At 56.5% G+C, this 13781-nt stretch overlaps 3 protein-coding genes across 19 annotated transcripts in view; 2 read left to right on the top strand and 1 right to left on the bottom strand.

Annotated features, from left to right (window-relative positions):
* Positions 1-346: 346 nt before the first annotated feature.
* PHF1 (PHD finger protein 1) lies at positions 347-6106 on the top strand. Of its 2 annotated transcripts, none has more exons than XM_061397925.1 (15): positions 347-879; positions 1616-1790; positions 1874-1955; positions 2054-2149; positions 2925-3025; positions 3120-3268; positions 3431-3526; positions 3705-3773; positions 3929-4052; positions 4159-4226; positions 4386-4490; positions 4599-4788; positions 4871-4965; positions 5236-5316; positions 5471-6106. In XM_061397925.1, exons 2-15 carry the CDS (start codon positions 1632-1634, stop codon positions 5757-5759), a joined length of 1704 nt encoding a protein of 567 aa, XP_061253909.1. In that variant the 5' UTR covers positions 347-879; positions 1616-1631; the 3' UTR covers positions 5760-6106. The 2 variants fall into 2 exon arrangements, with proteins under 2 accessions (XP_061253909.1, XP_061253910.1); XM_061397926.1 differs by having other exon boundaries at positions 348-879; positions 5239-5316.
* A 105-nt stretch (positions 6107-6211) lies between these two features.
* On the bottom strand, positions 6212-7786 carry CUTA (cutA divalent cation tolerance homolog). 3 transcript variants are annotated; one of them, XM_061397928.1, is made up of 7 exons: positions 7691-7786; positions 7558-7609; positions 7091-7299; positions 6880-6939; positions 6724-6769; positions 6550-6599; positions 6212-6433 (listed from the first exon to the last, which is right to left on the bottom strand). In XM_061397928.1, exons 2-7 carry the CDS (start codon positions 7597-7599, stop codon positions 6307-6309), a joined length of 534 nt encoding a protein of 177 aa, XP_061253912.1. In that variant the 5' UTR covers positions 7600-7609; positions 7691-7786; the 3' UTR covers positions 6212-6306. The 3 variants fall into 3 exon arrangements, with proteins under 3 accessions (XP_061253912.1, XP_061253914.1, XP_061253913.1); XM_061397930.1 differs by lacking the exon at positions 7558-7609 and having other exon boundaries at positions 7691-7780; XM_061397929.1 differs by lacking the exons at positions 7558-7609; positions 7691-7786 and adding an exon at positions 7459-7551.
* A 419-nt stretch (positions 7787-8205) lies between these two features.
* Positions 8206-13781, top strand: part of SYNGAP1 (synaptic Ras GTPase activating protein 1) — a 31554-nt gene continuing 25978 nt past the window's right edge. For 8 of the 14 annotated variants that reach the window (XR_009732732.1, XR_009732731.1, XR_009732734.1 and 5 more), the window contains exons 1-2: positions 9744-9977; positions 13123-13244. Coding sequence is in view for 9 of the 14 variants with exons in the window: in XM_061397912.1 (XP_061253896.1) it covers positions 9911-9977; positions 13123-13244 (189 nt within the window). In the remaining 5 variants the exon portion in view is untranslated. Of the gene's footprint in view, positions 8722-9741; positions 9978-10638; positions 11915-13122; positions 13245-13781 lie in introns of those variants that run through there. The other 6 variants (XM_061397910.1, XM_061397913.1, XM_061397909.1 and 3 more) reach the window with 4 other exon arrangements.

Consider the following 13781-nt stretch of genomic DNA (forward strand, 5'->3'; position numbering starts at 1 on the left):
GGCTGGCTCTCGGCGGCGTCACCGCCTCGGTCCGAGCTCTCCTAGTCGGTGCACCCGCCTTGGCCGCGCGGGGCGGGGCGCATGGGCTAACTCCCTCGCGCCAACCGCCGAGGGCCGCCGCCCCGTCAGAGGAGGGCTGGGTCTTCCCAGGTGCCGCGCGCGCGGGAGGGGTCGCGCGTGCGCAGAGGCGCGGCGACAGTGGGCGGGGGTTGGGGCAACTAGCTCCGGGGAGGGCGGGGCCGGGGCAAAGGCGGGAGGGGGCGGGGCCCGCGGGGCGGGGGCCATGGGACGGGTGAATGGAGGGCGGGGTCGTGAACTAGAGCGCGGGGCGGGGCCCGGAGTGACCCTGCGGGGCCCGGGGCAGTTAACGGAGGTGGCGCGGGGCGGCGGCCCGGCCGGCGGCCTAGCGGGGGATTCCCTCCTGCCCCGAGGGCAGGCCTCCCTCCGGAGGAAGGGGCTGCGGGGATTCCCTCTCCCGCCGGGTCCGAGAGCCCGCCCGCCCCATCCGCGGAGACGCTCCCCCTCGCTCCGCGCCCTCCAGGCCCGCTGGCCGTGAGGGAGGTGGGGTGAGGAGGTGCCCGCCCCCCCCGGCTCCTCCTTCCCCCCGGCCCTCCCCTCCCTCCCCCTCCCCCCGAGCCGGTTTGTCCCTCCCCTCCCCTCCCCTCCTTCCCCCCGCCGCCTCCTCCTGCCGCTGCCGCTGCTTTGGCTGCTGCGTCATACGCCCCAGAGCCGCCGGGACGGAGGGGCTGGGCCTGGGGACCCCCCGGTCTCTGCCTGCACGCCCCCCCGACGCCCAGCCGTGCCCTCCCCGCGCGGGGGTTTCACCTCAGTCTCCCACGTCTGCCTCTGCCCGGCTCCCGGCGGCCCCAGCTGTCACTGGTAAGGAGGCGGCGGGAGGCGCCCGTGGGGGGGCAGGGAGCCGGGGGTCGGCGCGCAGGGCGCGGGCGGGAGAGCCGCGCCGCCCAGGCGGCGGGTCGGGCTGGGCCGACTCAAGTCCCCTCTCGGACTCGCGGTCCTGGGGAGAAGAGACCCGGACTGGGACACGCCCCCCTCCCGGGGCACTCAGGGAAGTTATCTAACCCGGGGGCAGGGAGCCCCGAATTTGAGGGTGACCTGACATAACCTAGCACCAAGATGATTGTTCTGAATGAGACACGGGGGCCCAGGAGGCAACCTTTTCCACTCGAAAACATCTCCAGAAAAAGCTCCCGAAACACATCTCTGGGAAACAGCACCCCAATTGTAATCCGTCTGTAAACAGCGGTAGAAGGTGACAGCAGAAACTGAGTGGCAACCTTTGCCTCTGCAACCATCGTTTCTGCTAAAATCTCAAGGCCGGGATACAACGTCCCAGGGGAGCTCTGGCAGCTGGGAAACTAGAGAACTAGGTTGGTGGGGTGGGGGGACGGTGGGGAGAAAAGAACCAGTGGTGACTGTTGGGAGAGCTGGAGTCAGGAAGGCCGGAAGGGGTGCCCAGGGGTTTCCTACCCAGGTGTCTCAGGGAAATGGAGGTTGGGCACACCTGCTCAAGTCTTTGACAGAAAAACAGGCAAAGAAAATGGGGGCTGGTTCCTCAATATTCGTAACTTTCTCCTACCGTCTCACCTCTAACTAGGCCCCCCCAGGATGCAATGGCACAGCCCCCCCGGCTGAGCCGCTCTGGTGCCCCCCCGCTTTGGGACCCAGCTTCCCCTGCTCCCACCTCAGGCCCCCGGCCTCGACTTTGGGAGGGTCAAGATGTGCTGGCCAGATGGACAGATGGGCTGCTATACTTGGGGACCATCAAAAAGGTAAGACCTCTGACCTGTCACATTTTCTCATTCCCCTTATCTAGTCTGATTTCTGTTCCATCTTCTGTGCTCACCCATTCCAGGTGGACAGTGCTCGGGAGGTGTGTCTGGTTCAGTTTGAGGATGATTCCCAGTTTCTGGTTCTATGGAAAGATATTAGCCCTGGTGAGAAGCCTGAGATTGGATCCAGTGGAAAACAAGCCTGGCATGGGGGACAGAAAGGGGCTGGAGGCCAGGCCCTCTGACACTCTGTTCTCTCACAGCGGCGCTCCCTGGGGAGGAACTCCTCTGCTGTGTATGTCGCTCTGAGACTGTGGTCCCTGGGAACCGGCTGGTCAGCTGTGAGAAGTGTCGCCATGGTGGGTGAGAGGGCAGGACACCTGAATGGCCTAGCTTGCCCTAGGTCTGCCAGGGTGCCTCTGACCCTTCCCTCCAGCACTGGTCCTGATACTGTCTGTCCTGGTCTGAGTCCCCAAGCTACTGCTCTGGCCAGTCTCCACAAGCCTGTAACCTCACTCCCTTCCAGCACAGGGAGAGGCGGCCTTGGGATAGGATGTATGAGCTCTGCGGGCAGAGGGTGTGAATGAGCAAAAGTCTCTCAGTTGTGTCTGACTCTTTGTGACCTCATGAACCGTACAGTCCATGGAATTCTCCAGGCCAGGATACTAGAATGGGTACTCTTTCCCTTTTCCAGGGAATCTTCCCCACCCAGGGATCAAACCCAGGTTCCCCACATTGCAGGCGGAATCTTTACTAGCTGAGCCACAAGGGAAGCCCACGAATACTGGAGTGGGTAGCCTATCCCTTCTCCAGGGGAACTTCCTGACCCAGGAATCGAACCGGGGTCTCCTGCATTGCAGGTGTTCTTTACCAACTGAGCTATCAAGGAAGCCCCAAATGCAGGCAGAGGGTAGTTCCAGTACGGCTTTTTCTAACCATTTGACCTTGGGCAAGTCCCTAAACTTCTAAGAATCACAGCTGCCTCACCTGCTTTTAAAATAAAGGTAATACGCCCACCCAGCAGGACCATGGTCAAGAACAAAATGAGATGGGGTAAGACTTTTGTCCCAATATGTAGCGCACACAGGTATGCAATGCAATAAGTGGTCTACTGTCAATATTCTCATTATTTAGCTTATCACCAGGACTGCCACGTTCCAAGGGCCCCAGCCCCTGGAGAGGGAGAGGGCGCATCCTGGGTCTGCCGCCAGTGCGTTTTTGCCATCGCCACCAAGGTAAGGGCCCCTTCCTGTGGGACCTCCCACCCCCAGCCTCTCCTGAACCCTTCCTTCCCCCACCTCTGAGGCCACCTGTCTGTTCCACCTGCAGAGGGGGGGTGCGCTGAAGAAGGGCCCCTATGCCCGGGCCATGCTGGGCATGAAGCTCTCCCTGCCGTATGGACTGAAGGGGTTGGACTGGGACGCTGGGCATCTGAGCAACCGGCAGCAGAGCTACTGTTACTGTGGTGGCCCTGGGGAGTGAGTAGTGAGGGGCGGGGGTTAGGGAACAAGTGATGGGGGTGGGAACAAAGGAGAATTGGCAGGGTGGCGGGAGTGCTGAAGGGGCGGGAGAGTGGTGAGCAGGGTTTGGGGCAGTTAAGGAGGGCGTGTCTGGGGGTCACTGGTCCCGTTTCCCTTCAGGTGGAACCTGAAGATGCTGCAGTGCCGGAGCTGCCTGCAGTGGTTCCATGAGGCCTGCACCCAGTGTCTGAGCAAGCCCCTCCTTTACGGGGACAGGTGAGCCTGGGCAGACCCTCCAGGAGCTCTGCCCCCCATCCCAGACCAGGTGTCTTCCTGACCTCTGAAGCCTTGCTTACCGGTTAGCTCCATCCTTGCTCGGAACACCCCTCCCTCCCCCGTGTGCAGGTGTAGTTTCCTGTAAAAGGTGTATTCTCTTCCTCTTGTCTATGTCCAGGTTCTATGAGTTTGAGTGCTGTGTGTGTCGGGGGGGCCCTGAGAAGGTCCGGAGGCTACAGCTTCGCTGGTGAGCTGGATATGGGGCACGACCTCAGCATCACTCCTCTTTCCGTACCCCTAGTTTTTCACTTTACAGGCCCCAGCCCCCTACCTGGGGGACACCCCTGCCTGCCCCCTGTCTTGTAATGCTTCCACCACCTTGACAAGTCAGTGTTTCTCCAGGGTGGATGTGGCACATCTTGTCTTGTACCATCTCAGTGTTTGCTGTAAGAAAAAATACTTTGATTTTGACCGTGAGATCCTCCCCTTCACCTCTGAGAATTGGGACAGTTTGCTCCTTGGAGAGGTAAGGGGTGGTGAACCTCTGGGGGTCAGGGTGGGCCAGGGAGATGTGGAAAAATGGGGGAGGGAATCACTGCTCTCCTGACCCCATTTCCTATCCCCTCCCCTAGCTCTCAGAAACCCCCAAGGGAGAACGGTCTTCCAAGCTCCTCTCCGCTCTCAACAGCCACAAGGACCGGTGAGTCGGAGGGAGGCTCAGGAGGAGATGGAGATGTGGAGACGCAGCCTGAGAGGGAGGGGCTGCAGCCCACCTGGAAGATGCCCTCTGAGGACTGACAGCACAGGAGGGTCCCTTTTCTCCAGCACTGACCCTGTATCATTTCTCTCCTCATCCCAGTTTCATTTCAGGGAGGGAGATTAAGAAGAGGAAATGCTTGTTTGGTCTCCATGCTCGGATCCCTCCCCCTGTGGAGCCCCCTCCTGGAGACGGAGCCCCCACCAGGTCACTGGTCCAGGGGGCATGGGGAAGTTCTCAGGGTGCATGTATGGAGACAGGGAGGTCTCTGGGGTGTCCGGGAGGGGGCTGGGGGGATAAGGAGGCCTCTTACAGCTTCCCTTCAGGGCAGGGCCCTGGGGGAGGGGTCTCACGTCCCCTGGGGAAGCGCCGGAGGCCGGAGCCAGAGCCCCTGAGGAGGAGGCAGAAGGGGAAAATGGAGGAGCTGGGGCCACCCTCAGCAGTGCGCAACCAGCCCGAGCCCCAGGAGCAGAGGGAGCGGGCTCGTCTGCAAAGGGCACTGCAGGTACAGGGGCAGGGGCACCCGTGGGCAGATGGTGGTGTGGGAAGGAATCAAGGATGATCTCTCAGTCCTTTGCTCCTTCTAGGCCTCAGTGTCTCCACCACCCTCCAGCCCTAACCAGAGTTACCAGGGCAGCAGCGGCTACAACTTCCGGCCCACAGATGCCCGCTGCCTGCCCAGGTCGGTGCGCCTCCTCCCTCCAACCAGACACACTCCCTTGGAACCTCTCTTCCAGTTGCCTACAAGCTTCTGGATTTCCTCACCCAATATTCTTTTCCCTCTCCCCTTTGGCTGCCCACTTCTTTACCTAGAGACTTCGAGAACCAGTGTCTGCTCCCCAGTATTCTAGAGCCGGGTTCCCTGAGGATAGTGTTTGCGCTCTGCCCTTCCCAGGGGGAGAGGGTCCTATTCCCCTGCTTTGGGTCCTGACTTTCTTCCTTCCCAACCCAGCAGTCCCATCCGGATGTTCGCTTCCTTCCACCCCTCTGCCAGCACCGCAGGGACCTCTGGGGATGGTGAACCCCCAGACAGGTGAGATTTTACTCCTTTACCTGTGATACTTCTGTACTCTTAACTTCCTTGGTCTCTTAAACATTTTTGTTGTTGTTCCTCTGATCCCCACATGGCCTCCGTTTCTGGTCAGTCTTTATCTCCATCTGGACTGACAGTTGCTTTCTTTACCTAGGTCACCCCTGGAACTTCACATTGGTTTCCCCACAGACCTCCCTAAAAGTGCCCCCCACTCGATGACTGCCTCATCTTCCTCAGTCCCAGCCCCCTCCCCAGGTGTTCCCAGACGCTCAGCACCCCCTTCTCCCCTGTGCCGTAGTTTGTCTCCTGGGGCTGGGGGTGGAGTCCGAGGTGGGGTCGGCTACCTGTCCCGTGGGGATCCTGTCCGGGTCCTTGCTCGGAGAGTGCGGCCTGATGGCTCTGTGCAGTACCTGGTTGAGTGGGGAGGTGGGGGCATCTTCTGAACAGCCTGCCTCTGCCCAACTGCCCATTGACACACACCGGCACTTTCATACCCTGACCTCTGACCTCACCTACAGCTGGGATGTACCTGGGGCACTAGGAGGGGTATGTCCCCCTACTGTCCAGGCTGGAATCCAGGTTGGGGGTTGGGGAAGAGGCTCACTCTCCTCTACTCCCTTCACGGTTCCTGACCCTTCCCCCCAACCATTCCCTCATTTCCTTTGATGTTATTTTGTTACAGCTTTTTAAATATTTTTTAAAATTATTTAACCCCTGGGGACGGAGACTGAGGAGGGGAGGAGAACAGATCCTGGGCTCTGTATCATTGAAATAAAGATAAATAAACAAACTAAGCAGCCCTGAGTCATTCCAAAAAACGAGAAGAAAGGGACTAGAAGCACTTCTGATCTTCCCAACCAAATTCACTTTTTGACAAAGAAAAAAGAAAATGGAAGAGAGAACTAAAAATGGGATTTATTAAGAGTCCAGTCATCACAAGGTAGGAGTGTTGATATTTATGAGGGAAACCATGGCAAGAACAAAGGTTCATCACAGCGGGGCTGTACTGGAGTCAGGAACCGACTCTGTAACCTGGCGCACCCACTGCAGGTACGGGAAGTTCCCCTGCTCCACAGGCAATGCAATCACCTCAGCCACTTCGTAAGGGTGCACAGACCTGTGGAAACGATAGGGGATCAAAGCCTTACCCAAAGGAGTCCATCCCCTCAGACTGCCCAGGAAAGCTCACCCCACAGTTTACACCTTCACCTCTACCCACGTCAAAGTTCTCACCGAACAAAATCCGTCAGAGCTGGAACCAAGGAACTTTGGGTTTTGATCATCTGAGGGGTGAAGATAAACATGGCTGAATCAGGGGGTGAACTTGATTCCAGGATCTGGGATGAGGGATAAGGGGTCAAAGTGGTCAGGGAATTAAGTTTTTGTCAGGTAGGAAACATTTCTCACCATCAGCACTTCACTGTCCTCTTCAATCTTTCCTTTCCACTCATAGCTGAAAAGGTCAGGGAGAGAGTGTTGTGGGAGCAAAGATTTCCCTCAAGGTAAAAGACTACCAGTCAGCCCTTTGAGTTAGGTTAACCCTCCAACCCCTAATTGACTCACATGGATGTAATCTGAGGGACAAGGTTGACGCAGGCTGCTAGGCGCTTCTCCACCACAGCCCTGAAGGTGAAGAGAGAGCACCGTTTAAAGGCCCCATGACCCGATTTTTGCACTGGCAAAAATTCCCAGAGACAGGCGGGAAGCAGCGGGAGGCGCTCCCCCAACTCTCCCTTCATAAGCACCTTTCCTCGCTTCACACTGAAGTCCCCACCTGGCGATCTCCTTGGCGACCTTCTCGTTGGGGCAGGTGACAAAGGCCGCAGAGACCGAGCCGGGGACATAAGCGGAGCCCGAGGCCGACGAGGGCTGGGCCGGGGGACTTCCTGAAGCCATGGACAGCAGGGCTCGGGGTAGCAACAGAAGGCGAGAGGCTGCAGGCAGCAGTGTCGGCATCCAAAACAGCGACAGGAGCAGAGCGGCCTAAGGGCAGGGGGTGGATTCGGGGTCGTATAAACACCCCAGCAAAACTGCACCCCGGAACACTTAGCTTGCATAAACACTCAGGCCCTCCCTCTTCTGCATCCCGAAGGAAAATATTCCTGAAACCAAGAGAAGCTTGGAAAATTTAAGGCAAAATACTCAGTTTTCACTCTCTCCTCGGAGGCCAACATCTGGGTTTTGGGGTACGGGTCATGGGCAAAGCTTCGAGGACCGGAAGGGGCGGGGCCGGTCACTCACCCCTCCGCCGAGCAGTAATGTGGGAGCCCGCCCCCGCCTCATGCAGCCTATGCTGGGAGGAGGGTTGAATATCAGAGACCACACGTTACGCGGAGAAAGAACCCCAAAGCCAGGAAGAGCGGCCTCTTCTTACCTGGGCAGCAGCCACGTGATAAGAAAACAGCGCAGACCACGTGACAGTAGAAGCCGGACAACCCTAACCTCCAAAGCCAGCCAATCCTTGCTCCCACGTGGCCCGGTTTGTCCCGCCTCCGGGGGCGGGAGGGGCGAAGAAGGATCCAACCAATCAACACCTGGATCTGCAGACGTGCACGGAAATGGAGCGCCCATTTCCGTGTAAACCGGAAACGGCCAATTGCAGGCTGAGGCGAGCCGCAGCGGCGTTCCACTGTCACGTGAGGGGGCGGGTCGCCTCAGGCAGCGGTACCTCAATGAACTACGCGAAGAGACCAATCGCGGGGCAGCCCCGCAGGCCACATGATGAGAGCCCTAGCGCTGGGAAAGGGGGGCTGGAGACCCCGCAGAATCTATGCGTCAGGTTGTGGAGTCGGGGCTCATCCTTAAACCCCGGAATGTGCCTAGTAACAGCCCTGTTCCTGAGGCCTTAAGGAATGCCAGGGTCTTAGATTGAACCTCAGGGCCGGGGGGGTGGGTGGTGAAGAGAGCGCCCCCTGCCATTTTGGTTAGGACTGACAGATTCTTGAGTTGGGGAATGCACAAGTATAATCTGAGAAACCATCTGTCTCTGGTTATAGGAGGAAGTGATTAGGCAGGCAGGGCATGGCAAGACCACGGCTAGGTGGAAAGATGCATTTTAAAAGAACGGAGTAGGACCCTGTAAGTGGGATAGACAGTGATTAAAATGGGGCGCCTCAGCCTTAACTGAAGCCCCAAAACTGAAGGCAGACTTGTGAATCGATAGAGGGGGTGGGGGAGAGGAGGGTTGCAGGTTGCGGGTATGAAGAAGACACCAGGAAGTAGTGATGGTCCTTTTATCCCTTACCCCTTCCTATTTCACTCTCTGGGTCTGGTCTACCTCTCAGCCTTGGGTCTCCTTCGCTTAACCCATCCCCCTAGGAGCCAGGACCTGCCCTACATAACCTCCCTGGGGCCCAAGCACATCCTGTGACCCAAAAATGGAGGGGCCAATGAGAGGAGAAATAGGTGAGAGGAGGCAGGGAGAAAAAGGCTCTGCCACTTTCCCTACCTAGTATTCCCCCTCCTTCCTGGGTCTGGGGTCTCTGGCCTGCTGGATGGGTATAACTGGGCATTTCCCAGGCTGAGTTCTCTCATACCTACCACTCTGGGTTGGAGGTCTCCCTGAGATCTCTGTCTCTGGAGTTTGTCTCTGAGGGATCTCTATGGGGTCTTTTAGTATCCGTATCTTTTATGGGACTGAATGTCCTTGTTTTTTGTTTGCGGGGGGAGGTTTCTGGGTCTGCAATCACCCTCTCTCTGAAGTATTAAAATTTCTTTTTTATGTGTTTGGGGTCTCTGAGTTCATCTCTGGGCTAGCAGAGTGTCTCTTTTGCCCCCCACCCCGCCAACCAAGGTCTGGAGTTTCTGTGTCTTTGAGTTATCAGCCTCTGAGTCTGCAGTTTCTTTTCTCTGAGATCTAAGTCTGGGGTCTCTGATATCTCTCAGTGGGTCTGAGTTCTCAAAGACCTAATTTCAGGTCTGGATTCTTTCTGAATCTGGTCTCATCTTTTCCTTTGAGTCTAGGTCTTAGATCTCAATCCCTGAAATCACTGTTTAAGTCTGGTGTCTTAAGATTTCTGTAGCTATGAAGAAGCTTTTTGAGACTGAATGCTCAGATTTTGACCTTTGACCCATCTGGGGGGGTGGTCTGGGGTCTGTTTTCTGAGATTGGGGCCTCTTTTCCTCTAGGCTTAGGGTTTGTGCCTCAGATTATCCCCTGCGCCACCCCCCCCCCCACCCCCAGGTGGCAAGGTATCTTTGTGGGTCTGGAGCCTCCCTATATCAGGGTCTGGGGTCTGCATCTTTAGAACCGTTCTCTTTCTGTCGGGAGAGTTTTTGAGTCGGGGTCTCTCCCTCCTTGGCTCTCACTGAGTAGGGGTGGGGGCTGCAGGGACTCTCTCTCCTCCTCCTCCTGCTCTCCTCTCGCTCGCTCCCCCGCCCCCCTCTCTCTCTCTCTCTCTCCCGGCTGCCGCTGCTGCCGTTGGCTCCTCTTCTCCTCCTCCTCCTCTCTCTCCACCTCTCTGCCTCTCTCCGCTCCTCTCTCCTCCTCTCTCCTCCTCCTCCTCCACCTCCTCCTCCTTCTCCCCCTCTCTCTCCCCCTCTTTCTCTCTTCTCTTTCTCCCCCGGCCCCCCCGCCCCCTCCCCCCCAGGCCTGATGAGCAGGTCTCGCGCCTCCATCCATCGGGGGAGCATCCCCGCGATGTCCTATGCCCCCTTCAGAGGTACGGTGGTGAGGGGAGGGGGAGGACCACTTGGGGGGGAGAAGGGGGGAGGGGCGGGGGGGGCTGGGCAGAACTGGGGCCAGGGAGGGGAGCAGCTGAAATGGAAGGAGAGAGGAGGACTCGGAAGGCAGGGATGGGAGCAATGGGGAAGGAGGGATTGGAGGATAGGGGTAAATAGGGACCGGAGGGGCCAAGAAACAGGCCTTGAAGGGGGCTGAGGGGGAAACGATGAAGGGAAAAGAGATCGCCAGAGAAGGTGGGAAGATAGAAGGGTAGGGTTGGGGGAAGAGCTGCAGAAATAATTTGGAGGTGGGAGCTGAGAGATGAGGAAAATATCAAGGAAATAGAATGACAGAGTCTTAGGAGAGGGACTAGGAGGGGAAAATGAAGAAAATTAAAACATAGGGGTGAAAATAGCAGCCAAGAAGATGAGGGCTAGGATCTGGTGGGGTCTCAGAGTATGGTAGGGGGTAGAAAAAGACAGGAGATGGAGGGAGAAGAGAGGGGGCCAGATGGAGAGAGAGGGAGGCAGTAGGGGGGGTGGCGGGGAATGGAGGGTCCAGATGGAGGGAAGAGAGGAGAGAGAATGGGGAATGGGTTTGGGGGAGGAGAGACCAGGGCAGGGGGAGGGCCAAATTAGGTATGTGTTTATTGGTGGGGAGGGGGGCAATACAAGTAAAACTGAGTGCTGGTAGTAGGGGCAGATTAAGACCCGGCCCCAGACTCAGGCCCTCATTAAGGCCCTTGAGCATTGAAACGTAATCCCTGGGGGCTTATCCACTTCCTTCACTTCACCACTTTCACCCCTCCCCCACCTCCAGTCCTTATTTCCATTCCCCCTCCCTCTGGTGTCCACCACCTATATCTTTCCCCACATATGGTGTCCGTTCCTTATATGAGTCCCCCTTCTGTCCTTCCCCTGTATCAGTCCCTGCTCTGGTGCCCCTTCTCTCTCTCCCTCTCTTCCGCCTGGTAGTCCTTTATATCTCTACCACCTCTCCACCCCCTCCTTCTTGGCCCCCTCGTCTTAATGTCCCTATTATGTCCCCCTCACTTCCTTTGGGCCCTTCTGGTGTATTCCCTTGTCCCTAAAGATTTACCATCATCTCTGACTCTTACTCCCTTAGATCCATTCTTGTTATTTCTTCTCCACCCCATCCCTTCTTCCCCACCCCATTCCCTATCTTATCACAAGTCTGTGCCTACTTACTTTCCCCTAAGACCCCATCTCTTATCACCCATTCCTCTTCTCTCGTCTCCTCTCCTTCCTGGGCTGTTGGAGATTTGGGGGAGCAAAGACACCAGTTTTGACAGTTGGAACAGGACCTACAAGAGATCCCCATCTGAGCCCCATGGAAGTGTTCATCCTAGCAAACCTTTCCCCTTTCTTAACTGCGTCCTTCTGTCTCTTGCATCTGCCTCCCAGAATCATCCTGCGTCCAGGCAGTGTTTGTGTATGTGTGTATTCCAGAGTTGCTCCTAAGTGAAGTTCCCCGTGTCCTTCCCCACTCCCAGGAGGAGGGTGTCCCCTGAAGTCTAACTGTCCTCCCTGTGGCTGCTGTCTGACCCAGTCCCTCCTATAATGATGATGTGAATCAACAGATGTCCCCTCTGGGAGTCCTCGGGGTCTGACTGCAGTGGGCATGTTTCCTGCAGTATCTGCAGTCTCAGAGTCTCAGAGTTTTGGTGATCTCTTTATCTAAAGGGTATGTCTCTGAGGTGGCACTGACAGAGTTTCAAGAGGATTGGGGTTTTTACATACCTGTGTTCAGGGAGTTCACCTCTGTCTCTGACCTGCAGATTGGGTAAATTTGAACCATGTTTACAGACAGGGGCTAGATTTTTTAACACTCTGCTACTCATAGCTTTTAGTTGGAATGAAGTTCACTGGCCAGTTCTTTTCCTGCAATATTCCCATGATTAATTATCCTGGAAAGGTAAGGGGATTTGATCTTTTTTCCTCTAAACTCTCTGTCACCCTCATTCCTTAAGCTTCTTTTCTATCACGCTGATGTCATCAATTTGATCTCTCTGACATCTAGAGGGCCTGCCCACTATGCCGCCGTGATGGTGTGTAGCACTGGGGTTTAAAGGAGAGGCACTTTGCACGCACAGGGGTGTGGAAGAACAGCAGAATCAGGGGAGGGGCGACCCTTAGTCTACTACTTGTGGAAGTTTTGTCCCCATCCCCAGCCTCTATGTCACAGGCCTGGGTCTTTCATTCTTCCCTCCCCTCTTCCTTCCTCAGGCTTCTCACGGTGCCTTGGGGAGGTTCCTACTTGAGGAGTTGGCTTCCATCCTGTCCATGGAGACTGGGGAGGTGGGATAGGGGACAGTATTGAATCTTTGACCTCTGGGCATGGAGTAGGGGAAGAGATCAACTCAGTATTCATGCAAACAAGGGCATATTTCCTGCCTCCTCAGTCCCCAACCCTTCCACAGCCAGATACCAACAAGACCCATCCTTCCTCTCCCACCAGCAGAAGCAGCTCTTTCCCTGAAGGATAAAGCAGAGTTGGGCTGGGGAGGAGGGAGTGAAGGAAAGCAGAGAGGCAGGAGAGGAGGCCTTCTCAGGATTCTGACCCTGGGAATAAGTCAGTTCCTCACTCCCTTTCTTTTCTAGACATTTAGCTTTTAGTCTCATGACCCAAATGTTCCTACATCCCCATCCTTCTTCCCACAGCTCTGTAGGCTTCCTTACTCTCTTGCAGATGGGTGGGGCCACCTTCCAAATCCTCGTCTTCTGCAGCTATGTGGTTGCCCTTCCTCTTCCCAGACACTTGCCACCAACCCTCTTGTGTTTTTCTTCCACCAGTTTTGCTGGACCCTCAGCCTTTTGATTTTTCAGAAGTGGATGGAGAGCTCCTTCCCCTTTCTCTGCCTCCAAACTCACACTCTGTCAGGATATCATTCCCCTCTGAACCACTCCTCTGTATTTTCTTCTGCCAAGTCTACTGAGCCCCTCAGCTCCCACCGCCCCAGCCAGAGAAGCTTATCTTCTGTTCCTCTATAGTTTTCAGGGGCCTCACCCCCTTCTATGATCTCCTTAAGGTGGGTGGGGGCCCCTTGTTCCCCTTTATGGACTCTTCTGTCCCCTGAACGCATAGAGCTTCCCTTACGGTTTCTGTGTATCTCTGCCCCCTAGATGTACGGGGACCCCCTATGCACCGAACCCAATACGTTCACTCCCCGTATGATCGTCCTGGTTGGAACCCTCGGTTCTGCATCATCTCGGGGAACCAGCTTCTCATGCTGGATGAGGACGAGGTGAGCAGGGTGGGAAGGCTGGGAAGAGACCTCTGGGTCGCATGGGAAAATGTGAGAGAAGGATGGGAGAATCCTCATTTGCAAAGGGACGTGAGACACAGAGATGGCAAAGGGAAAGATACTGGCAAGTGGTGGGAGGAGGGTGGCCTTGAGACTTGGTTGAGACGTCAGAAGGGGCAGGGGTTCTTTCCCTTGGCCAGGGGGGTCTTTGAGGGCCATGTGCAGTGATGGGGAGGAGCTATGGTTCTAAAGATTTGGGGGTGCCTTCTGTTTTCACCCTGCTCCTATTGTGGGATAGGTTAGGCTAAGAAATGGAAACAAAAGGGCTTGGAGGAGGGTGAAGACACGGATCACTTTGGAGGGAACAGCTCCCTCTCCTCTCTCCATACTGAGCAAGCCTCATCACTGACCACTCCCCATCCTTTCCCTGGCATGGGGCAGAGTGCATGGACTCAGAGTGGGGTCTCTGAGGGAACTGGGAAGGGGCTGCAGGGTACAAGGAGAGATGATGGAGAGCAGTAGGTCTGGGCCTCGATG

This window comes from Bos javanicus, chromosome 23 (assembly GCF_032452875.1).
Source record: "Bos javanicus breed banteng chromosome 23, ARS-OSU_banteng_1.0, whole genome shotgun sequence".
Classification (NCBI taxonomy): domain Eukaryota; kingdom Metazoa; phylum Chordata; class Mammalia; order Artiodactyla; family Bovidae; genus Bos; species Bos javanicus.